General features: G+C 44.8%; 2 protein-coding genes across 4 annotated transcripts in view; one reads left to right on the top strand and one right to left on the bottom strand.

The window, feature by feature from the left end:
* The window catches only part of TRIM24 (tripartite motif containing 24), a 102,808-nt gene extending 80,004 nt beyond the window's left edge, over positions 1-22,804 (top strand). For 2 of the 3 annotated variants that reach the window (XM_040437388.1, XM_040437380.1), the window contains exons 11-19: positions 2,909-3,082; positions 3,431-3,560; positions 3,654-3,720; positions 4,173-4,353; positions 4,827-5,143; positions 9,541-9,670; positions 9,753-9,827; positions 9,972-10,124; positions 21,072-22,804. In XM_040437388.1, coding sequence (XP_040293322.1) covers positions 2,909-3,082; positions 3,431-3,560; positions 3,654-3,720; positions 4,173-4,353; positions 4,827-5,143; positions 9,541-9,670; positions 9,753-9,827; positions 9,972-10,124; positions 21,072-21,263 — 1,419 coding nt within the window. In that variant the 3' untranslated portion in view covers positions 21,264-22,804. The remainder of the gene's footprint in view (positions 1-2,908; positions 3,083-3,430; positions 3,561-3,653; positions 3,721-4,172; positions 4,354-4,826; positions 5,144-9,540; positions 9,671-9,752; positions 9,828-9,971; positions 10,125-21,071) is intronic. The other variant, XM_040437396.1, reaches the window with a different exon arrangement.
* Positions 22,805-22,861: 57 nt separating this feature from the next.
* Positions 22,862-26,164, bottom strand: part of SVOPL (SVOP like) — a 67,073-nt gene continuing 63,770 nt past the window's right edge. Inside the window, exon 16 of the mRNA XM_040437411.1 lies at positions 22,862-25,682. Within this exon, the coding sequence (XP_040293345.1) occupies positions 25,671-25,682 (12 nt within the window). The 3' untranslated portion in view covers positions 22,862-25,670. The remainder of the gene's footprint in view (positions 25,683-26,164) is intronic.

Genomic DNA, 26,164 nt, shown 5'->3' with positions numbered 1-26,164 from the left:
CGAAAGGGCATGTGCCCCCCAAAATAGTACCAATAAAATCGTCACCTCCTCCCGCAAAAAATGACCCTATATAAGACAATCGGCCAAAAAATAAAAAAGCTATGGCTCTCAGACTATGGAGACACTAAAATATAATATTTTTTTTTTAGTTTTAAAAATGCTTGTGTGTAAAATTTTAATAAATTAGAAAAATATACATATTAGGTATTGATGTGTTCGCAATGACCTGCTCTATAAAAATATCACATGACCTAACCCCTCAGGGGAACACTGTAAAAAGAAATATAAACTGTTCAAAAAAACTATTTCTTGTCACCTACATCACAAAAAATACACCAAGTGATCAAAAAGGTGTATGCCCCCCAAAATAGTACCAATCAAACCGCCACCTCATCCCGTAAAAATTGAGACCCTACCTAGACAATTGGCAAAAATAAAAAATAAACAATGGCTCTCAGACTATGGAGACCCTAACACAATTATTTTTGTTTCAATAATGCTATTATTGTGTAAAACTTAAAGAAAAAGTATACATTATGTATTGCCGCGTCCGTTACTACCTGCTCTATAAAGATATCACATGACATAACACCTCAGGTGAACGCAATAAAAATTGTGGAAAAATATCTAAAAAATTGGTCACTTTGCCCCAAAAAGTGTAATGATTGGTCAAAAAAATCATATGTACCCAAAAATTGTACCAATAAAAACCAACTCTTCATGCAAAATATGAGCCCAGTCATTAAGGGGTTAAATGTAACAGCCCCCACAAACTCCAATTATATAATTAATCGGGCAATAAAATATATATAATTTATTGCCCGATGAAATATATAATTGGAGTTTGTGGTGGCTGTTACATTTAACCCCTTAATGATTGGGCTCATATTTTGCATGAAGAGTTGACATTTTTATTGGTACCATTTTTGGGTACATATGATTTTTTGATCAATCATTATTACACTTTTTGGGGCAAGGTGACCAAATTTTTATTTTTGCACATTTTTTATTTATTTTTATTGCGTTCACATGAGGTGTTATGTCATGTGATATCTTTTTAGAGCAGGTAGTTACGGAAGTGGCAATACATAATATGTATTCTTTTTCTTAAGTTTTACACAATAATAGCATTATTGAAACAAAAATAATTTAGTGTCTCCATAGTCTGAGAGCCATGGTTTTATTTTAATTTTTTTTGCAAATTGTCTTAGGGGCTCAATTTTTGCGGGATGAGGTGTCGGTTTGGTACTATTTTGTGGGGCATACACCTTTTTCATCACTTGGTGTTGCATTTTTTTTGATGGTAGGTGACAAGAAAATTGTCTTTTTGGAACAGTTTATATATTTTTACAGTGTTCCCCTGAGGGGTTAGGTCATGTGATATTTTTATAGAGTAGGTTATTACAAACGCAGCAATACCGAATATGTATTTTTTTTCTAATTTATTTAAATTTTACACACATATAAGCATTTTTGAAACTAAAAATTATGTTAGTGTCTCCATAGTCTGAGAGCCATAGCTTTTTTATTTTTTGTCTGATTGTCTTATGTAGGGTCTTATTTTTTGCGGGATGAGGTGACCATTTTATTGGTACTATTTTGTGGGGCACTTGCCCTTTTGATCGCTTGGTGTTTCACTTTTTGTGATGTTAGGTAACAAAAAAAATGTATTTTTTGGCAATTTTTTTTTTTTAATGTATTCACCTGAGAGGTGAGGTAAGGTGATATTTTTACAGAGTAGGTTCTTACGGATGTGGCGATACCAAACATGTTTAGGTTATTTTATTGTTTCTTTTGTAAATTATAAATATGCGTATACGGGAAAATGTTAGTTTTTTTTTATCTTTATAAAAAAAAAATTTTTGCTCTTTTATTTTACACTTTTTTGACTCGGACCCAGTTGATTTTTGAAGATCCAGTGAGTCTGAGGGTTCTAAAATACACTGGAGTACACTGTATAGTGTACTGCAGTGTATTTTCCATTCATAGGAAGCCTGATCAGCAGAGCAGCCTCTGATGGGAGGGGGGAAAGAGGGAGCTCCCTCCTTCTGTTATGTGGAATCCAGAGCCTGCCACAGCAGAAAAGCGAAGCGCTGTGAGGGGAGGGGGGGGTTTCCTCACCGTTAACCCCTTCCTTACAGCGGTCCCTATGGACCGCAGCAAGGTAGGGGTTAAGCGGCAGACATCCACTGAAGTCCGCAGTTACAGTAGATTTACAGCTGACAATCTACTGAACCGCTCGCCCATCCTGTTTAATTGCAGGGGAGAGGAGGGATGGGGGGGGGGATGGACTGCCTCCCTGTCTGAAATAAACATTTTCTCCGGCTCGGCCATCCTGAACGGGAGATCAGGACACAAACGCAGCCGCACAGCCCAATCTCCAAAACACTCACTGAGGGGATCGGAGCTGCGCTGCTGAACGTCAGTGCAGGGGTTTATGTATATTTCCTTTCTTTTTTTTTTTTTTTTATACACACGTGGCTGGCTACCTGGTGTAATGCTTAGAACGTGATTTACAGCTCTCTATGCAGGAAGTAAATTCCTGGTTCAGACGAGAGCGAGCACGCAGGGTGAGGGACTGCCCACTTCTACGTCCTCCGTCTTCTGAATGAAGAAGCTGGGAGACGGAGGACACCTAGCAACACTCTTTTAGCAGCAAAATGACAGTTATCCTTTAACATACAGGTGAAATGCTTGTTATATTGTGTTAAATCTGTGTATCAGCTGGACCTGAGGAAGCCTTCAGCCTGTGGTTGTAAACAATAAGTGCTGCCTTTCACCTACAGCAAGCAGATATATTGGAAAGAAGTAAAGAATTGATATACAAAGTGAACTAGAACCCCTTTAAATGTTTCTTTGTTCGCTGTGGCATCGGGTTTTAATAATCCGTGTCTCTTTTATTGTTTAGTGGCAGGCCACTGGAAACCAGAGCCTTTCCCACCCGGCCATTAGCGGCAGCTCTACCCCATCCAGTCCAACCATCAGCAGTGTGGCTGGCTGTGATGGGAAAGGTCTGTCCTCACCCGTTATGGAGTTGGTGTCTTCAGCAGCAAATTCCTTTAACCTCCCTCCCCTGCCTGATGTAAGTACAGTCCGAGATCCAGAACTCCCATCACCCCTCACTCAGGGAGCTGGTAATGTAATCTTTCATCTCACACACAGTGTATCGCTACCATAATCCCTGACCTCCGGAGCTCACAGTCTAATCTCCCTATTACACTGTGTATTAGGTGAAGCTGATGTCCACTCATCTCATCGTTACTTGTAGCTTTGTGGAGCTGAGACGTTTGTAACAAGATGTATGAGATGTCTTGAGGAGCAAGTGAGGCCGACCTCTGAGCGACCATTAGCGAGTGTGCAGTCCTACCAGGGAGCAGTTATCAGTTCCTAAGAGGGCAGAACCATGCTCATTGCCTGGTTTCTCTTACAGATTGACAGCACTGATCACGTCATGATGGACAAGTTGATGCGTAAAGACATTGCTATAGAGAGTCACCAGCAGCGCATGGTGTCCCACCGAACCGTCCAATCCCCCAATTCCTCAGTACCATCTCCGCTAGGTACAGAAACAAGGGTTTTATTATTCCTGGACTTGTGCGTATAACGACCCCTACCTGACAGGCCATTGTATAATAATCGACTCTTCTGTTCAGGGTCCATGGCCAATATTCACCCTCCAATCCGTACCTCAAGCGCATCCAGTGTGGGCAGTCGTGAAAGGTAAGTGCATGTTTCATGGATTTATGTGTGATTTTTCTAGTGTCCAGCAGCGCAAAGTATGTCAGGAAAGAAGTGTGCAGATCCTATGCGAGAATACAGACTGACAAGTAGAAGGAATATAGACTCTGAGAGTCACATAAAAGCAGCAAAGTTCCTCGCAGCACAGAGTATGTTAGAAGAGTAGTGTGTGGATCTTGTGGGAGGTGAGACACCCTGAATTTGGCTCTTTTGAGAATACTTACCCATTTTGACTGTGGCCACGACAGTCTAACTGAATGTGGTCACATTGTGACTTCCAAGTTGCTGCAAACCCAGAATTGCAAAAATTCCAGCAGTGTTGGATTGGTTGTGCCTCTGGGCTGGTGCTTGCTGCCACTTTGTTGGCACAGTGTGTGTCGCAGCCAAAATTGCTGTGTAGCTGCAGCCTAACAGTTTTCTCCTCTGTTCTGCAGCACGGGGTCTTTCAGCAAACCAAGCGGAGGTGCTGACTCAACACACAAAGTACCTATAGTCAGACTGGAGCCCATCAAAATAAAGTCTGAGAACAGTGTGGACAGCGAGACACTCGATTATCCGGTGGTGGTGGTAAAACAAGTGAACAGACGCCAGCAGCAGCAACAACGTTCCCACAACGTAAGACAAAAATATTCTAATATAATCTGTCTCCCAGACTGGCATCAATTGACTGCAGTGCCTCTGTATGGCAGTGCTCTCAAACCTGTGGCTCTCCAGCTGTTGAAAAACTACTACTCCCAGCATGTCCTGGACTGCTGCAGGTTGGAGGTTGCCATTGTATAAGGTTACTTCTTGTAACTGCTACAAGATCTGTTCCCGGGTCCCTGTCTAGTTATGGAGAGAAAGTGGAGTCTGACTTGCAATAGTGGAGGCTGTATTGATCTCCTGGAAGACTGTTTGCTGTGTGAATATACATTATTTTTTTTATATTTTTTTTGGAGGGTGTAAATGCTCTTTAGAACGTGTGATCTTGACATATGGTTGACAACAGCTTTATTTTACTGTACATTTTTTATTTATAAGTACTATATTGTGTTACTCATTAATGTGTTACTTCTGCCTTTCTGTTTTGTTTTTGTTTGTTTTTTTAGTCAGATTACTCAGGAAGCCTCCTAACCTCTATGCTGCTCGATAGAAATGGCAATCGGACCACCAAATTTGATGCAGGGCCACGGAGGGACACTCCAGACAGTACTGGTGACCGCCACGTCGTTCAGGAGGGGTCACTGTCGGGATCAAGTGACTGGATGACTCAGAATCATGTGACAGAGAGTGGTGGAAAAGAAGACGATCCCAATGAAGACTGGTGCGCTGTGTGTCAGAACGGTGGCGAGCTGCTCTGCTGTGAGAAGTGTCCCAAAGTTTTCCATCTCTCCTGCCATGTGCCTACACTGATGAATTTCCCCAGGTCAGGAACTGGCTGTCGTCATTGTTAATTACATATTCCTGATTTAAAGAGGTTGCCTAAATATAGCCCCAAAAGTGGTGAAGGGCACACGCGCAGCCGCCTTCCATTAATTTCTATGGGGCTGCCGAAAATAGCCGAGCGCTGGCTCGGCTATTTCCGTTGCGCCGATAGAAGTGAATAGGAGCGGTGACCAGTCATGAGCAGTGCGTTCCCATTCACTTCTATGGGCAGAGCACTTGGTGGTGACCAGACCAGACTCCTCCGGCCACCACTTTGCCTGCTCCGTTCTTGATATAGGTGTGGGTCCCAGTGGTGGGACCTGCACCCATCAGACAATGGGGGCATATCCTACCGATATTACAGCTTTGTCTCAGATGAGACTACTCCCTTAACCCTTTCAGTACCAAGCCATTTTCACCTTAAATCCCAGGCTGATTTTTGCAAATCTGACGTGTCACTTTGTGGTAATAATTTTGGAACGCTTTTACTTATCCAAGCCATTCTTAGATTTTCTCATGACACATTGTACTTCGTGACAGTTATAAATTTGAGTCAATATATTTCAGCTTTAATTTATGAAAAATCCCAAATTTACCAAAAATGTAGAAAGAAATAGCAATTTTCAAAATTTCAACTTCTCTGCTTTTAAACAAAGTGATACCTCATAAAATATTTATTACTCAACATTCCCTATATGTCTACTTTATGTTGGCATCATTTTGTTTAATGTCATTTTCGTTTTTTAGGATGTTAGAAGGCTTAGAAGTTCAAAAGCCATTTTTCAAATTTTCAACAATTTCCAAAACCATTATTTTAAGCACCAATTCAGTTCTAAAGTGATTTTTAGGGGCTTACGTAATAGAAACCACCCATAAATTACCCCATTTTAGTAACTACATCCCTCAAATTATTCAAAACTGTTACAAACTTTGGTAATCTTTGAGGTGTTACACAAGAATTAAAGGAAAATGGAGATGAAATGTAAAAATGTCACTTTCTTGGTAGATTTTTTTTTATTTTATGTTAATTTTTTTCTTGCAACACAGCAAGGGTTCACAGCAAAATAAACCATAATATATATTACGCTGATTCTGCAGTTTACAGAAATACTCCATATGTGGCGGTAAACTGCCCTATAGGCATGTGGCAGTGGTCAGAAGGAAAGGAGCGCCATATGGATTTTGGAGGCAGATTTTGCCAGAATGGTTTTTAGGCACCATTTTGTGTTTGAAGAGACCCTGAAGTACCCCTACAGTGGAAACCCTCCAAAAAGTGATTTTGGAAACTTACCCCCCTTAAATATATGAAGGGGGGTGCTGAGCACTTTGACTCCCTAAGCGTTTTATGGAATTTAGAAACACTTGGCTGTGAAAATGAAAAGTTTTACAATAAAATGTTGCTTTAGCCCTAAATATTTCATTTTCACAAGGGGTAACAGGAGAAAAAGCACCCCATAATTTGTTACCCACTTTCTACTGAATACAGCAACACCCCATATGTGGTGGTAAACTGCTATAGGGCCACATGGCAGGAAAGGATGGAGCGCCATATGTCTTTTGCAGCGCAGATTTTGATGGATTGGTTTACAGGTGCCATTGGTTTTTATTTTTTAAGTGATGGTCTTATGTGGGGGCTCATTTTTTGCGGGATGAGGTGATGTTTTCGTTGGTACCATTTTGGGGTACATAAGACTTTTTTATTGCTTGGTGTTACACTTTTTGTGAGGCAAGGTGAAAAAAACGATGGCTGTTTTGGCATATTTTTTTTACAGCATTCACTTGAGGGGGTATATAATGTGATATATTGTTATAGAGCAGGTTGTTAATGATGTGGCGATACATAATAATCATATTTTAGAGTAAATTTTAAGAATAAAATTTGCCCTCATTGTATCATACTGTATGACAGAATAAAGGTAACGCTTGGTATTACCACTTTGTGAGGCAAGGTGACCAGAAAATGGCTGTTTGGAAACTTTTTTTTTTTTTTTTTTTACGGTGTTCACCTGATGGGGTGGATTATGTAATATTTTTATAGAACCGGTCAATACAGACGTGGCGATACCTAATATGTCTACTTTTCTCTCTTTCCCTATTTTTTTTTTTTTGTCCCACTCTGGGACTTCAACTTTTGTGGGTATGATCCCCTGTACAATGAATTACAATACATCTATATTGTAATGCATTGGCTGTAAGTGTATTACCAGTGCAATACACTAACAGCCTTCCTGCCTGTGAGATCCAGCGGGCTGGATTTCAGTCTCACAGGGATGGCAGCCACAATGCCTAAGGAAGGCATCGCGCTGCCGTCCAAGCCATCCTTCTTTTTTTTTTTTTTTTTTCTCTCTCTGGATCAACTTGCAGGATAACAGGCTGAACAAATGTATTTTTTCGTCCTTATATACTATGTTACTATGTTCCAGTTATGATACGTTATCTGGTTATGCAAATTAGGCCTTTGGTGCAATAAGGACGACACATACAAGGAGTGCAGAATTATTAGGCAAGTTGTATTTTTGAGGATTAATTTTATTATTGAACAACAACCATGTTCTCAATGAACCCAAAAAACTCATTAATATCAAAGCTGAATATTTTTGGAAGTAGTTTTTAGTTTGTTTTTAGTTTGTTTTTAGTTTTAGCTATTTTAGGGGGATATCTGTGTGTGCAGGTGACTATTACTGTGCATAATTATTAGGCAACTTAACAAAAAACAAATATATACCCATTTCAATTATTTTTTTTTACCAGTGAAACCAATATAACATCTCAACATTCACAAATATACATTTCTGACATTCAAAAACAAAAACAAATCGGTGACCAATATAGCCACCTTTCTTTGCAAGGACACTCAAAAGCCTGCCATCCATGGATTCTGTCAGTGTTTTGATCTGTTCACCATCAACATTGCGTGCAGCAGCAACCACAGCCTCCCAGACACTGTTCAGAGAGGTGTACCGTTTTCCCTCCTTGTAAATATCACATTTGATGATGGACCACAGGTTCTCAATGGGGTTCAGATCAGGTGAACAAGGAGGCCATGTCATTAGATTTTCTTCTTTTATACCCTTTCTTGCCAGCCACGCTGTGGAGTACTTGGACGCGTGTGATGGAGCATTGTCCTGCATGAAAATCATGTTTTTTTTGAAGGATGCAGACTTCTTCCTGTACCACTGCTTGAAGGTGTCTTCCAGAAACTGGCAGTAGGACTGGGAGTTGAGCTTGACTCTATCCTCAACCCGAAAAGGCCCCACAAGCTCATCTTTGATGATACCAGCCCAAACCAGTACTCCACCTCCACCTTGCTGGCGTCTGAGTCGGACTGGAGCTCTCTGCCCTTTACCAATCCAGCCACGGGCCCATCCATCTGGCCCATCAAGACTCACTCTCATTTCATCAGTCCATAAAACCTTAGAAAAATCAGTCTTGCGATATTTCTTGGCTCAGTCTTGACGTTTCACAGCTTGTGTGTCTTGTTCAGTGGTGGTCGTCTTTCAGCCTTTCTTACCTTGGCCATGTCTCTGAGTATTGCACACCTTGTGCTTTTGGGCACTCCAGTGATGTTGCAGCTCTGAAATATGGCCAAACTGGTGGCAAGTGGCATCTTGGCAGCTGCACGCTTGACTTTTCTCAGTTCATGGGCAGTTATTTTGCTCCTTGGTTTTTCCACACGCTTCTTGCGACCCTGTTGACTATTTTGAATGAAACGCTTGATTGTTCGATGATCACGCTTCAGAAGCTTTGCAATTTTAAGAGTGCTGCATCCCTCTGCAAGATCTCACTATTTTTGACTTTTCTTAGCCTGTCAAGTCCTTCTTTTGACCCATTTTGCCAAAGGAAAGGAAGTTGCCTAATAATTATGTACACCTAATATAGGGTGTTGATGTCATTAGACCACACCCCTTCTCATTACAGAGATGCACATCACCTAATATGCTTAATTGGTAGTAGGCTTTCGAGCCTATACAGCTTGGAGTAAGACAACATGCATAAAGAGGATGATGTGGTCAAAATACTCATTTGCCTAATAATTCTGCACGCAGTGTACTCTTGATGCACCCAAGCTCAACTCATTGTGGTCAGCCCCTTCCTGGCTGCTTTGCTATTTCCTGGCCCTCTTAATTAAAGCAGCCAGGAATGGACTGGTACCTGAAAGGCAGAGCTTATGTGCAACAAGAGCAGTGGGGATGCCCTCATTGCACCAAAGGCCTAATTTGCATATTGAGATAAAGTCTCATAACACTGGAACTTAGCCTTGGATCAACCAAAGATAAACAGCATTTTATTTGGGTGAACCACAGCTGTGTGTCTATGCAAACATTTTGGCCACTGGTGACAGATTTCATTTAATTTCTGGTTTGAGTATGAGATCCTGACTCTCTTGTTCTCTCTCAGCGGTGAGTGGTTTTGCACCTTCTGCCGGGATCTGTCCAAACCAGAAGTGGAATATGACTGTGACGACCCTGCCCTGGCAGAGAAGAGGAAGCTGGGGGGTGTGGCCATCATGGCGCCAGTCGACCAGAGGGTAAGTGTCTTACAGTCAGTTTAGTAAACCTGCGGAAATGATGTCCCAGACATTAACATCCTTCCTCATATTGTGTCTGTAGAAATGCGAGCGGATTCTCCTGTACATCTTCTGTCACGAGATGAGTCTGCCCTTCCAAGACCCTGTTCCACTGACGGTAAGTGATCTTTACTATGATGCACTCTCCACACTGCTGGTGATATCAAGTGTTTTTCATAGGGGACTAAAGTTGGCCGAGAACAATAGAGACTTTCCCCTTTAGAGTCGTACTTGTATACAGGGATTTGTTTTGCTTTTCCAGGTGCCTGATTATTACAGAATAATAAAAAGTCCAATGGATTTATCACACATAAAGAGGAAACTTCAGCTGAACGGCTCGCCGCACTACTCACATCCAGAAGAATTTGTAAGCGATATCCGGTTGATCTTTAAGAACTGCGCTGAGTTCAATGAGGTAAGAGCATTTAGGAGCTTAGTGTAAGTGCCGTACATAGGTGTCTTCAGCACTCAGTAGAAGACTGAAGACAGACTTTGCTTGGCAGCGATCAGTTAGAGCTTCGCTAAGAAGACTCTTTATACCCTGTTTTCTAGTACAAAGAAACATTTCTCGTGCATGGCATTGGGGGATACAGCACCATGGGACATAGCACCATGGGTATATGTCCAACTACCACTAGGAGGCGACACTAGACAGTGTTGGCTCCTCCCCGTTGGGCTATACCCTCTCCACAGGCACTAGGCTAACCAGTCTTGTTCTAGTGTCCATAGGAGGCAGACCTGACCTGCTTTTTTGTGCAGGTCATCCTGCTACTCTTTTATTTTACTTTTTCTTCAATCATTTTTTCTTTCTCTGCAGGTTTCGGCCTGCGGCAGGGGTGGCTCCATCGTGTTCCACTTTAGTTGCCCCCCTGCGGGCGCGTACTAAGGTACCTGGCAGCCACCCAGTCCCCACTTGAAACTGCTTCCGCAGTGGAATTCCGGTAGACCCACGGCTCCCGTGTTGAGTCCGCCGAGGGGGTGGTCATTGCTGCGCCTGAAGACATCGGAAGGTAAGTAGGGATACGGATCCATTGTGGGGGCCCTGTAGTCCCCTTCCCCCTCCCCAACCCCTCCCATGGCCTCTTAGAGTCTGAGGCACTTTGCTGGGTGGTCCACCCACTTTATCTCCCCTATACCCATGAAGGGGGTTATTTTGGGGCCAGGATACCTGCAGGGAGGCCCATGTCTCCTCTGGGTCTGGCACTTCCATGGAAGTCGCAGCATTCCCACATTAATGGAGGTCATTTTCGGGTGTTTTCCTGAGAGGGCCTCCTCAATTCCCCTCGGCCCGGTGTTCCTCCTGCTCCGCGGTTGCTTCCGGACACCTCCGCGATCGCGGGCGTCCGTTTCCGGCTGCACTTTCCTAATTTAGGCCCCGGCTTTTCGGCCGACTAGGCCGCAGGTCACGAAGGCTCCGCCCACTCCTGGCTTCCCGTGCTCTCTCATTCACCCTCCCTCCGTGGGAGGGGCCCCTCCTCCTTGCCCAATCCAGCTCCAGGTGCCCTGCTCTGTCAGAGGGGCGGTTCTTCCTCCGGCTGCCGGCTTCTTTCTCTACACCGGGTCGCCATCTTCTCCTGCATGGGGCGCGCTGACACAGCTCCTGGGGTCTGGTAGGCAGCCTCTGGCTGTTTTGCTCTGCAGGCTCCCCCCCCTCCCCTTCCTCTCAATTGCGCATTCTCCTGCAGCCCTGCCACCTGATCTATTGCTGCTGCAGCACCTCTTGGGAACAGATGGCTCCGGGGACAGTTAGGTCAGCCCTGCTGCTCTGAGGGCCTCCTCTCCCAGCCTCCTTATCGGATCGCCACGTATTTCACGTGCGTCCGTTGTCTACGGAGGTTTCCATGTGGTCGGCTTGTCCCCCCTCTTTCCACCCTTTTGTGTAGGTCCCCCCTGAATGGGCTCCCTCCCTGTCAAACCATGGAAACCTTGCCTGACTCGCCCAATTCCCGGCGGAGTCGCTGGAGCGCTACCTACGAATTGCGGTCTCCTCTCCCCCCCCCCCCCCCCCCCCCAGGCTCACGCTCAGATACAGGGTCACGCAAGGAGTAGCCCACGAACCAACCTCTGGTGGTTTTAACTAGCTTCCACACCTCCTCGGCATCCTTGGGTCGTCCCAGGACAGGCCTGAGGCTGGTGACGAAGCCTTCTCTGTCAGTTGCCTCTGGGGACACCTCTGCACCGATTCCCTCGGAACAGAGCATCAGGCGGTCTTCCACCATACAGAATCCCTCTGTGAGGTCAAGACAAACGTGCACGGAGGAACCTACCCTACCCAGGTTTTGGTGCCCCTCTAGTGGACTTTCGGATGGCGCTCTACTGCCTGCACAGGTAATTACCGCACTGGTAAGGCAGCCGTCTCCGTGCTTAGCAACTGGGACACCTACGCGGGGTCTATGGTACGTACGCATCCTAGGCTGTACACGACAGTCCTTCCTGGTTCCCCTATCCAGGGGCTATGTTCCAGGCAAGCTGATAATTCAGGCAAACGCCTCTTGTAGGGTTGGTAACCCTTTTTGGCCTCTAAAGGTTCTTTTGTAGTAGCCTGTATCAGAGAATACAGGCCGGCTTTTATTGCCGTGGCGATTAGTTCCTACACTTACTCCAGATGCTGTAGCCATTACCCCTGGCTGGCTCTATGGTGTTCCACGTGGCACTATTTACCCCTGCCGGGTGAGATATAGAGGCCACTTTCAATTGCCATAGAATTGCCCCTCTCTTGTTCTAGTGGGCACTAAGTTGCCACCTTGATCCCTTCATAGGTAGAGTACCTGCACCATCTCCGGATGCTGTAGCTGTTACTCCTGTCTGGCTTTATGGTGTACCATGTGGCATTTTCTCTCCCTTACCGGACGAGATATTGAGGCCTCCTCCAATTGCCGTGGCCATTGCACCTACCTCATCATAGTGTGCACCAAACAGCCATCTTACTCTCTTCTTAGGTAGATTCCTGCACAGTCTCCGATCTGCAACCGTTACACCTGTCTGGCTCTATGGAGTACTATGTGGCCCTGTTTCCCTCTGGTGAAATAGAGGGCCTCCTTCAGTTGCCATTGCACTTACTTAATTGTGGTGTGCACCTGTCGTTCTTTGTGGTACCGTGTGGCCCAATTTTCCCCCTCCCGAGCGGAATATAGGTAGCATTGCTAACGCGGTAGCCGCTGCACTTCTCTGGTCCTAGGGTGCACAATGCGGCCACATCGCTCTAATCTTAAATCTAGTACCTCTACCATCTCCAGATGCTGTACCCATTGCACCTGTCTGGTCGTATCTCCGCACTACACAGCCGTATTGCTACTTTACCCTCCAAATGCGGTTGCATTCCCGGATGCTGTGGCTTTGTTTCCACTCTCCTTAGTGTGCAACATGCTGCCACTTTAGCTCGGTTTTAGGCGTGTATTTTTAGCCCACGGGCTGGGCCCTATGGTGCAATCTGTGGCCCATACAGTTTTTGTATTACGGGGTGCTTCCTTCCCCGGACTCTATTCTATGCTCCAGACATGGTTCTTCCATACATCTGCCACTCCGTTACTGTCGTGCTCTATGGTCGTCTTGTACTTTCTCAAGGCACTGTCTACAACAGGCCATCCTGGTTCAGCATGTACATGGTAACCATATCTGGCAGGGGTGGGCCAGCCTAACCCCCACCTCGTCGGTCTACTGCTACTTCGGGTGTACCCAGTATATGGCTGATCTGTTCTGATCTGGTGGGTGGTCCACATACAACCATGCTCCCTACACCATGGCCAGGTGGTTGTTGGCTTTTGTGCTAGGGTTGCTGTTGCCATCCCTATAAAGTACTTCTGTTTGCGGCACTCCGCGTTACCCCATATTATAAAGGATTACCCGCGTTGTTTTCTGTTACAGGGCGGACCACTCCTGGTGGAGTACAGTGATCTCCACTGCATCTTTTTCCTTGTTGGGGTACGTAGCTTGGTGAGCACCGGCCGTTGCAGCGGTTTTCCGCCATCACTGGATGTCCTCCGCCACACAGAATCCTTCTGGGGTCAGCGTTTTTTCCTCGTCGGACGTCCTTCCTGATCGGTCAGGGACAGAAACACTGAGCGCTACACACCTGCCTGGTAGGTGAATTTTCTGCTGATTGCTCTGGCATCGGACAGGGTTCCGTAGTTCCTTCTGGGTCCGGGTGTTCCCTTATATTCTCTGCTTGGTTGTACTATATGACAGAGGGCAGTTCCCTTGGACCTTGCTATTGTCTGCGCCTGTCTGGTACTTTATCCCCCTGGGAGTCTTCTGTGTGTCGGTCGCAGCTGGTTTCTACATTTCGTGTAGTCACTCCCAGTTTCTTTATAGCGACTTCGCCATTCCTTATGCGTATGGGTGTCTGTCGATTTAGTGGTACAACCCAAGCCGCTGTACTTGCCCTCCCCGGGACAATGTATACAGATTGCTAGCCACTATTCTTAGAATGGCTAGTTGTCCATGACCAATCCCTTCCCATATGGCGGTTCTTTTCATTTTTTCTTGGATATTCTGGCTTTCGTTGTCCTCTGGTGGTTCAGTTCCTGGTTCCTTGTGAGCCCATACCGGGTACTCCTTTCTGGAGTCCCTGTCCCCGTTCATGGACCACGCAGATTCTGTATGATCGTTGTTTGTTTGGGTGGACCTGGGTTGATTGTTCCCCTTGTGGGTTCCAAAAGCCTTGTGGACCTCTTGGGATTCGGGTCTATCTTCCCATCCTCCCACGTCAAGTACCTGGTATTGAGTGGTTTTGTGCTACGCTTTGCATTTCCACCTTATGGTCTCCTTCAGGAGGGACTTCCTCCTGTTTGTAGAATCTTCTTCCTTAGATTTTTGGGAGTACTCTCCTTCTCCTCCCAAGTCTATTAGTCCAGTGTGTCCCTGCTGAGATCTCCTGGGCCTGCATCTCCCTGATACTCCATTTGGCCGGAGTTTCTCCGGTCTTGTGCTTCTCAGCGATATTTTGTTTTCAGAGGCTCATTCCTCGTCTCCTGCTTTTGGGATGCAGGTCTTATCTTATCTTTTTTCCTGGCCTTTACTTGCAACCCCCTCCCTTTCCAAGGGTTGGCGGTTTCCCTTAGCGCCTTTGGGGTTTTCACCTTTCAATAGGGCGCTTAACTTCATCACCTGCTTTGCGGTGGGGGGAGACTTGCTCACTTCATTGTGAGCCTTGCTATGGCTTCCCTCACTCCAGTGTGTCCCTGCTGAGATTTCCGGGGCCTGCATCTGGTCCCCTTTTTTCCCTGATACTTCGTTTGGCCAGAGTTTCTCCGGTCTTGCGCTTCTCGGCAATATTTTGTTTTCAGGGGCTTGTTCCTCGTCTCCTGATTTTGTGATGCCGGTCTTATCTTTTCTCTTTTCCTGGCATTTACTTACAACCCTTTCCCTTTCCAAGGGTTGGCGGTTTCCCTTAGCGTCTTTGGGGTTTTCTCCTTTCAATAGGGCGCTTATCTTCATCACCTGTTTTGCGCTGAGGGGAGACCTGCTCCCTTCTCATGTGAGCCTTGCTATGGCTTCCCTCACTCGTTTGGCCTTCAGTGAGTCCATGTTCCCTTGTTCCCCTGGCCTGTCAGGGGTTGACCTCAGGGTGTTTGTGCTTTTGCCTGAGTCAATTAGAATGTTGGGTAGCTCCAATACGTGGTGCTGTCCTACTTTCTCTCCAGCCTTTGGATGAGCTGGGTGTTTCCCTTTTGGGTCCTTCTCCCAGGCATTTGTCCTGGGGTGCGGGCAGTTTTCGCTGTTGCTTCATTGGGGTTTCTCCCTTTTTATTATGAGGCTTCTTGCCTATTCTGTGCTTTCCTCCTGTTGGGTCACATGGTTCTCCTGCACCTGTATGCCCTACCGGTGGCATGGCTGTCCTTTTCCCCACCCTGGGGGACTGCTTTGGGACGTCCCATGGTGCTGTGTCCCCCAATGCCATGCACGAGAAAATTGGATTTTTTTTGTACTCACCGTAAAAATCCTTTTCTCGAAGTAGGCATTGGGGGACACAGATCCCACCCTATGTTTTTTACTTCCGCTTCTCCGGGCTGGTCTCTTGATCTTTCCCGGTACGGGGTTGTTGGTTCCTTGCCTTTCTTCTCTCCTACTGCTTTTGGTACAAACTGGTTAGCCTAGTGCCTGTGGAGAGGGTATAGCCCAACGGGGAGGAGCCAACACTTTTTATGTCTAGTGTCGCCTCCTAGTGGTAGTTAAACATATACCCATGGTGCTGTGTCCCCCAATGCCTATTACGAGAAAAGGATTTTACGGTGAGTACAAAAAAATCCAATTTTTCCCAAATAAAGTACATTACAAAATGTTTAACATCCCTGTCCCTACACAGTATTACAAAAATAAACTGAAAAAATGTCACTTAGCTTTATGTGTAGGGACAATTAGGTGAAGGTTTTGGTTTTTGTAATGCTGTTTATTGGGAAAATATGTACACTAGTATTAGAAAACTGCCAGTGCAGTGTCCCCTTAGCAAACTTCTGAACATTGCTAAGGAGACTGTCTTCAGCATTTTCCTGATTGCTAAGAACAGATGAAGCCTATGTATACTATGTCACAAAAAATATTTTTTTTACCAAGTTCCAAACCTATGTGCCTTGCTGTTGGCGCTGATCGCTGCCCAGATCTGAATAAGCAGGGGTCTGCTGGGCAGGTAGAGGAGAAAAACTGTACAGAAATCAGTATTTGACAGTAAGTGTACGGTGTCTGCCTCAGAACTGATTGCTGCACCCTTAGCCCTTCTGTCTGCTTAGTGCATTCCTCTTTAGCAGGGATCAGCAACGTTCGGTACTGCACCTGTTCTGAAACCACAACTCTCAGAAGCCTCTCTTCACTTCTATGGGAGTTACAAGAACAGGTAGGTGTGCATTCTGGGAGTTGTAGTTTAACAGCGGCTAGAGTGCCGAAGTTTGCCGATTTCTCCTCTATAGTAAGCGCTGGGCAGATAGAGGAAAACTGCACTGCAGCAATCACCTCTGATACTGGTGGACTGAGCAGGAACATGCTGGGTGAATAGAGGAAGTCGGTGCTGCAGCAAAGACTGCAAAACAGGCAGGGAACTTGGTAAAGGGATGTTCACATGCCATCTTTTGCAGGCTGAATTTGCACAAATTCCACCCCAAAAATCCACCAGGTGGCTCCAGGGATCAGCCTCCCAGTCAGTGTCTGCAGTTTTTGACCCTGCCAAGAAAGGAATGTACACTGTTTAAAAAAAATAAAGGGAACACTGAAACAACACAATGTAACTCTAAGTCAATCACACTTCTGTGACATCAAGCTGTCCAATTAGGAAGCAACACTGAGTGACAATCAATTTCACATGCTGTTGTGCAAATGGGATAGACAACAGGTGGAAATTATAGGCAATTAGCAAGACACCCCCAATAAAGGAATGGTTCTGCAGGTGGTTACCATAGACCACTTCTCAGTTCCTATGCTTCCTGGCTGATGTTTTGGTCACTTTTGAATGCTGGCGGTGCTTTCACTCTAGTGGTAGCATGAGACGGAGTCTACAACCCACACAAGTGGCTCAGGTAGTGCAGCTTATCCAGGATGGCACATCAATGCGAGCTGTGGCAAGAAGGTTTGCTGTGTCTGTCAGCGTAGTGTCCAGAGCATGGAGGCGCTACCAGGGGACAGGCCAGTACATCGGCAGACGTGGAGGAGGCCGTAGGAGGGCACCAACCCAGCAGCAGGACCGCTACCTCTGCCTTTGTGCAAGGAGGAACAGGAGGAGCACTGCCAGAGCCCTGCTAAATGACCTCCAGCAGGCCACAAATGTGCATGTGTCTGCTCAAACGGTCAGAAACAGACTCCATGAGGGTGATATGAGGGCCCGACGTCCACAGGTGGGGGTTGTGCTTACAGCCCAACACCGTGCAGGACGTTTGGCATTTGCCAGAGAACACAAAGATTGGCAAATTCGCCACTGGCACCCTGTGCTCTTCACAGATGAAAGCAGGTTCACACTGAGCACATGTGACAGACGTGACAGAGTCTGGAGACGCCGTGGAGAAAGTTCTGCTGCCTGCAACATCCTCCAGCATGACCGGTTTGGCATTAGGTCAGTAATGGTGTGGGGTGGCATTTCTTTGGAGGGCCGCACAGCCCTCCATGTGCTCGCCAGAGGTAGCCTGACTGCCATTAGGTACCGAGATGAGATCCTCAGACCCCTTGTGAGACCATATGCTGGTGTGGTTGGCCCTGGGTTCCACCTAATGCAAGACAATGCTAGACCTCATGTGGCTGAAGTGTGTCAGCAGTTCCTGCAAGACGAAGGCATTGATGCTATGGACTGGCCCACCCGTTCCCCAGACCTGAATCCAATTGAGCACATCTGGGACATCATGTCTCGCTCTATCCACCAACGTCACGTTGCACCACAGACTGTCCAGGAGTTGGCAGATGCTTTAGTCCAGGTCTGGGAGGAGATCCCTCAGGAGACCGTCCGCCACCTCATCAGGAGCATGCACAGGCGTTGTAGGGAGGCCACACACACTACTGAGCCTCATTTTGACTTGTTTTAAGGACATTACATCAAAGTGGGATCAGCCTGTAGTGTGTTTTTCCACTTTAATTTTGAGTGTGACTCCAAATCCAGACCTCCATGGGTTGAAAAATTTGATTTCCATTTTTTTTTGTGTGATTTTGTTGTCAGCACATTCAACTATGTAAAGAACAAAGTATTTCAGAAGAATATTTAATTAATTCAGATCTAGGATGTGTTATTTTTGTGTTCCCTTTATTTTTTTGAGCAGTGTAGTTTCCGCAGGCAGTTGCAGCAATTAACCATAGTCTTCCATTCAGTGGGAGGTGACTTCAGTGAAGCTGGCCGGCAGCTTTTTGGTGCAGAATAAGTGCCAAATTCAACCTGCAAAAGATGCCTTTTTAAACAGCCTCAAAGTACTTCTTTTAGTAATATACAGTCAGGTCCATAAATATTGGGACATTGACACAATTCTAAAATTTTTGGCTCTATACACCACCACAATGGATTTGAAATAAAACAAACAAGATGTGCTTTAACTGCAGACGGTCAGCTTTAATTTGAGGGTATTTACATCCAAATCGGTGAACTGTGTAGGAAAAAAGTAATGGGACAATTGGCTTCTCAGCTGTTCCATGGCCAGGTGTGTGTTATTTCCTCATTATCCCAATTACAATGAGCAGATAAAAGGTCCAGAGTTCATTTCCAGTCTGCTATTTGCATTTGGAATCTGTTGCTGTCAATTCTCAAGATGAAATCCAAAGAGCTGTCACGATCAGTGAAGCAAGCCATCATTAGGCTGAAAAAAACACAACAAACCCATCAGAGAGATGGCAAAAACATTAGGCGTGGCCAAAACACATGTTTGGAACCTTCTTAGGCTACTTTCGCACTGGCGTTTCTGGGTCCACTTGTGAGATCCGTTTCAGGGCTCTCACAAGCGGCCCAAAACGGATCAGTTTAGCCCCAATGCATTCTGAATGGATAAGGATCAGTTTGGCTCCGTTCAGCCTCCATTCCGCTCTGGGGGCGGACACCAAAACGGATCCATTGTGAACGGATGCAAGTGTTTGCATTATAGGTGCGGATCCGTCTGTGCAGATACCAGACGGATCTGCACCTAACGCAGGTGTGAAAGTAGCCTTAAAAAGAAGGAACGCACTGGTGAGCTCAGCAACACCAAAAGACCCGGAAGACCACGGAAAACAACTGTGGTGGATGACCGAAGAATTCTTTCCCTGGTGAAGAAAACACCCTTCACAACAGTTGGCCAGATCAAGAACACACTCCAGGAGGTAGGTGTATGTGTGTCAGTCAACAATCAAGAGAACACTTCACCAGAGTGAATACAGAGGGTTCACCACAAGATGTAAACCATTGGTGAGCCTCAAAAACAGGAAGGCCAGATTAGAGTTTGCCAAACGACATCTAAAAAAGCCTACACAGTTCTGGAACAACATCCTATGGACAGATGAGACCAAGATCAACTTGTACCAGAGTGATGAGAAGAGAAGAGTATGGAGAAAGAAAGGAACTTCTCATGATCCTAAGCATACCACCTCATCAGTGAAGCATGGTAGTGGTAGTGTCATGGCATGGGCATGCATGGCTGCCAATGGAAGTGATTCTCTTGTATTTATTGATGATGTGACTGCTGACAAAAGCAGCAGGATGAATTCTGAAGTGTTTCGGGCAATATTATCTGCTCATATTCAGCCAAATGCTTCAGAACTCATTGGACTGCGCTTCACAGTGCAGATGGACAATGACCCAAAGCATACTGCAAAAGCAACCAAAAAGTTTTTTAAGGGAAAGAAGTGGAATGTTCTGCAATGGCCAAGTCAATCACCTGACCTGAATCCGATTGAGCATGCATTTCACTTGCTGAAGACAAAACTGAAGGGAAAATGCCCCAAGAACAAGCAGGAACCAAAGATAGTTGCAGTAGAGGCCTGGCAGAGCATCACCAGGGATGAAACCCAGCGTCTGGTGATGTCTATGCGTTCCAGACTTCAGGCTGTAATTGACTGCAAAAAATTTGCAACTAAGTATTAAAAAGTGAAAGTTTGATTTATGATTATTCTGTCCCATTACTTTTGGTCCCTTAACAGGTGGGAGGCACATATGCAAACTGTTGTAATTCCTACACCGTTCATCTGATTTGGATGTAAATACCCTCAAATTAAAGCTGACAGTCTGCAGTTAAAGCACATCTTGTTTGTTTCATTTCAAATCCATTGTGGTGGTGTATAGAGCCAAAAATGTTAGAATTGTGTCGATGTCCCAATATTTATGGACCTGACTATCTAATATACATGGGAGGCAGGAGGTTTGGTAAGGAGAGCAGAAGCAAGCTGAGAATCCTGCCACTTACATATAAGGTTGAACACTGATTCTTTTTAGCTCATTGTTGCTAAGGAAACGTGTTGCTGGCAGTTTTTGTAGTAAGTGTTCTTACTGTTTTTTACAAATCACTTACCATGGCTGTCCTTACACATAAAGAGTTATACTTTAGGGTCTCGAGTTAATCACATCTTATCTTTCATTCACATCTAGAGCTGCATTTCTACTAGCTATCTGGCTGCAGAAACTAACATCTCACTGCTGCCTCCCGATGTTTGAGTGTCCATACAGAGCTTCTCTATTTCTATAGTGGTTCTCCCCTAGTGCACTGAAGCAGTGTAGTCATTCCAGGAGAGTGACTTTCAGGACAGTACAGGCAGAAAGCACTATGAATGCAGCTCTGGATTTAAGAGAAGCAAATGTATCATTTTTGTTTTTCCTTTGGTCTGCTTTCAACAAAAGGAGGGGAATCTGAGTGAGGCCAGAATATCTGTTGGTTGTGAACCAGGTCTTGGCTGCGTCCTTGGGTTTTAACACTGTGTTCTTTGCCTCCTCCTACAGCCTGATTCTGAAGTAGCCACAGCTGGCATCAAGTTGGAGTCGTACTTTGAGGAGCTGCTTGCTAACATTTACCGAGATAAGAAGTTCCCCAAATTAACTTACGAGTTTGCTGTCTGTGAAGAAGAGATCGATGATTTTGTGGCACCGCGGAAAAAACGTTTCAAAGGGGATGAGCGCATATTTTTCAAATGAACTTAGTTTGTAGCGAGTGCCGATGTACATAAGATGTTAGCTGTTCAATAAAACTATTTTTGGAAAAGGCTGTGAGCCTGCGACTCGTAACCCGGTCAGGATACAGCCCAAACATGCTGCCAGATGAAGGAAGCAACATGGACAAGTCTCTGCACCTCCTCCTGTTTTAGAACAGTGTTTAGTTCATCCTCGTTCAGTCTACTGAACTGTTCCCAGGATATTTCTACATCATCTCGGATTATTAAGGTTGTCATGGGTTTGCATCGGATGAAACTTTGAGCAGAGAGTCTGATGTGAACAGTCGTCTGGAGACGAAACGCGGAGACTTCTCCATTTTACATTTTTGCTTTCTCTGCACAGTCCTGTCTATTTACAGGGTGAAGAAGTCAGGAGCCAGAGTTGTTTTCACTACTGCAATGGGTCTTGTGACATTGATTCACCAACAAAGCCTACGGTCTGATAACTATTATACAGATCACGGATAGAAAGAACCTCCACATTAAGTTGATTTATTTTGTACAGCTGTATTACCCTGAACTGCGTTCACGATTTTGCAGCTTCAGAGGTGAAATCATCCAGCTTGTTCATTGTCTGTGCAGAACTTTGGTGATTTTGCATTTTGTGTATTGTTATTTACACCAGTCTCTGCAGTCATCTGATGTAGAATAAACTGCCCCCTGCGGTATAGGAGCTAGGCTCTTAGTCAGCAAGCATGTGACAGCCAGCAGAATATTGAGTACAGCTCTAGAGTATACTACAGGGGGGTATGGCAGGATCAGTACAAGATAAGTAATGTATGTACACAGTGGCTCCACCAGCAGAGTAGTGAGTGCAGCTCTGGCATATAATACAGGATATAACTCAGGATCAGTACAGGATAAGTATTGTAATGTACGTACACAGCCAATATCAAAAGGGTTCCACCAGCAGATTAGTGAGTGCAGTTCTGGAGTTAAAAAATACAGGCTAAGTAATGTATTTTTGTAGATAATAATGTATGCGAGTTGGAGGTGATCATGCACTGTTTTTTCTGATGTGTTCCAGATTTTCACTCTTTTTTTTTTTTTTTTTTTTTTTTTTTTTCCTTTTGCTCGTGCTTACCATTCTCCATAGGATGTCTTCCTCTTTAAAGTTTGTAGGTTTATTTCATTTCTGATCGATAAGAACAGATAAAGACTTTTCTGTTGTAACAAAGTTAATTTATCAGCAGTCCACATGACGCATTCCTGAATTTTTTACCTTTTTATTTTTTTCTTCTGGCTTAGATGTTTCTCAGAACCCCCTTTCATATGGCCCGGCAGGGTGTGGTGATTAAAACAAAAAACATCCAACCGATGCTGTGTTTCTTGCATAGACTGGAAGTGTGACAAGCCGTCCACATGCATATTACCACTGCTGGTCATGGGCCAACGCCTGCACACAATAGTAATGTGGCAAATTTATTGGCTGACAGTGGTACACGCATGTAGATGATACGTCATGCTTCTGGTCCAATCGTGACCAGAAGCAGAGGAGAGGACAGTGTTGCATTGGAGATATATATATATATATATATATATATATATATATATATATATATATATCTCTATCATATAATATTTAATCCCTGTAAGGTGGTCTGCCAATATAAAAAGCCTCCTGGTCTTGGCGAACCAGCAGGCAGCGTTTTTTTTGTCCGGCCGCCTTTCAGCATATTTGCAGTGCTGTGGCCGGATTTCCAGCTGGTCTCCATTATAGTGAATGCGGCCGGGTGGACTTCCGGTAGCACACGTGTATACACTGTAGTATGGATCCGGCAGGCTGTTCCCCTGCCGGAAAAGAGAAACGTCAGTGTGAAACTGGCCTTAAATGCGTGTAATGTCATGCTAATGCTCTGAGAGTGTATTATCTGCGCTCATTATGTGGTTATTTTAGGGAGTCGGATATTTCCCCACATTTCTCACCCTTTAGAGTCCTAGATTTTTGGCATTTATACATGAGGTTTATGGTAGCTGCAGGCTCAGGATTCTCTGCTGGAGATTTTCAGTTCTGAATTATACGCTTAATCCCTGCAGAATGTTTCTGATGTAGATGGCTGCCAAAAGGACAGCTTTCTCTAATAACCGCTAGAGAGATGAGGCCATAGACAGAATTTTCCAGAAATCAAGACTAAGTTCTTATTTATAATAAAGGTTTCTGTTGTGTAATGTAATTGGTTAAATTGAAATATAATAGCTTTAAAGGGGTTATGTCATAATTATAGTAAAAAAATTAAATCAGACAGCATATAGTACATGACAGTCTCTAACAAACCTAGAACCAGCCCTGTACCTCTCATGGATCCAGAGATCACCCATTTATTGCTGGATTTATTTCAACCTGGCAGTTTGGGGGATTGCTCTTTCCCCATCACAGCTGAGGGGACTGTCCCTCCTGCTGCAGCCCTTTCCCTGTAATTGTCACAACGGTAGATGTGGCTGGCGGCAGTTGAGGGATGGACCTGAGAATGTGCGACCACCTCAGTTGGTGGATGTGCACATTACTATAGACCTTGAACACCAGGGGGTGCCATTATAATGAAGTAAATAGAATATCTCCTAACTGTAGCATTTTTACAAAAGTAACTTATTTTTCATGGGTTATAAAATTTAAATAACATACAATGGTGGCACAATCCGTTTACCTGTCTTTCCCTGTATTCTAGTCACTTCTGATGCTGCAGTCACTCGTTCTGCTGGCTGCTTACCCAGACACTGTGCCCTATGGTGTATTGCATTGTGGGTGCTTTTCTTTATCACACTTCTGTACGGTGCCTGGTGCAAACAGTACAGCTATCACTATGCAACTCAGCAGGGCATGTGGAGGGCAGACATTGAAGCAGCAGTAAAAAAAAAAAAATTGATTATGGAGCCTGAGAGCAGAATTATGAACACAGCTCTAGAAGTGACTGGAGCATAAAACATAATATATGGTAACTCAGGACAGGCTAGGTAAAGCGCAGAGTTAATTATATGGAGACACACAAACTGCAGATGATCCAGTGTTACCAGTGACTTTGCCTTCTCTTCTTCCGGACCGAATAGAATGGATCTTTTTTTTAGTTTATGCTCCTTTTGATTGCAGTAGATCAGTTTGGTCAGTATATGCCAGAGAGAGTGCCCCCTGGCTATGGACTTCAGTATGGGGGCCTGTATGTCAGTATTATCCTTGCAAGACTTTACTGGGTTGGAGTGTGACATCGAAGCAACATGGGGGAGGTCATGTACTGTTTGCATCCATAGAAGTTGTAATAGATCCTTAATGCATTTCATTCTGAGCGGCACTTGCTGCTGTGGAGATGGAGCAGCATGTAGTGTCTTGGCAGATGGTCTTTCCTTATAACTGACAGATCACTCCAGTCTTTTAGAACTATATCTTTTTCATTGAGGCAAGAAAGTTCTGTACCTTAGATTTCTATTCTAGCTTTTGTTCAGCAAGGTTTTCAAGATCTCTGCTTCTTCCCAATGAATCGTAACAGTTTTAAAAAATCTGTAGTGTTTGGTCTGCTAAGGCCTCAGATATCGTTTAATGTATTAATTGATTCTCAGAACCCGATATAATCAAGGGGTTGTGTCCCCCCCCCCCCCCTTCCACCTTTCTCTAGCGCTGGTCCTGTCACTGTCTGTTTACAAAGAGCAGCGGTGTGGAGCCAATCGCTGTCCTCAGCCGTACGTCTACTGATCGGCGGTGGTCCCAGCGGTCAGACCCTGACTGTTGTTGTAATGGGATGACCCCTTTCACATAAGCACACATAAGTCGGTATGCTGCAGCTGTGAAATCCAGGCTGTTTAGTTCACAAATTATAGTCTTCACTGGATGCAACTTTACAAACCCTCACCTGTTTTGTGAGAACTATTAAGTCAGATGGCCTCTGGTGGTAAATAAGATTTGTTTGATTCAATGAAAGCAAGCAGAGCTCTTGGTAGTAGAGAAGAAATAAAACGCAATCTCTGGGGGTGAACTAAAGCGCCAACCTGTCAGATCCTGTGCGTGGAGTGTCTATGACGTCACTGTATCAGACAGATGGTCTTGCTTCCTTAATGGCATCTTATACTGGCATCTCCCCATCTTATGCCCCCCACCCCCATGTGGTTTGGATGAACTGTGTATTCAAAACCATTACCCCAATCTTTTTCCCTAAGTTATCCTCTGTCTCATTGCCTCCTGATCGCTCACTGTCCGCCTCTGCATTGCGTTACTTTTCGCACTGATTTGTTGAGAGGTAAAGAGAAAATTTTGTTTGTTGCAGAAGAAAAAACTAATGTTTTTGAATTAAAATGAATTAGAATTTTATTTTCATTGTTCATTATGGTGGTCTGTATGACTAACAAGGTTTCCACTAATGTCTGCTTCCTCCGTTGTAATAAAATCTTCTCTTCTAGACTGGCTTTACTTGACTTGCTGGAGAGGAATTAAAAATGGAAAAAGTTAGACTCGGAAGTAAAGTCACAAAGGTCTGGTTAAAAAAGTAGCATTGTCCAGGAATCATAGGGCCTTGCACCAAAACTCAAGCCCCAGCGAGAGACAAATTGGCTGTTTTTGTTCTAGTTAGGGCCCTTGCACACGACCGCGGGGCTATTATCCCGCACTCTTATGACAATAGCCCCGCGGGCGGCCCGACGTGCACAGCATCATTGTAAGCTATGATGCTGTGTACTCCCGTGCGCACGATCAATGCCGCTTAGGGACATATGGACCGTTCACGGACCGTATGTCTCGGAGGGCATACGGTCGTGTGCAAGAGCCCTTAGGCTTTCTTCACACACAAATTTGCTCCAGTGTTTTTTTTTTTTTTTGTTTTTTTTACCACTATAAAAAAAAAAGCCATTAAAACTGCACTTTTTTTTTTCTATACCACATGTTTGACACCTTTATGAATGGCC

Source organism: Bufo bufo, chromosome 1 (genome assembly GCF_905171765.1).
Source record: "Bufo bufo chromosome 1, aBufBuf1.1, whole genome shotgun sequence".
NCBI classification, from domain to species: Eukaryota; Metazoa; Chordata; class Amphibia; order Anura; family Bufonidae; genus Bufo; species Bufo bufo.
This window is presented reverse-complemented; position numbering and strand designations above follow the sequence as displayed.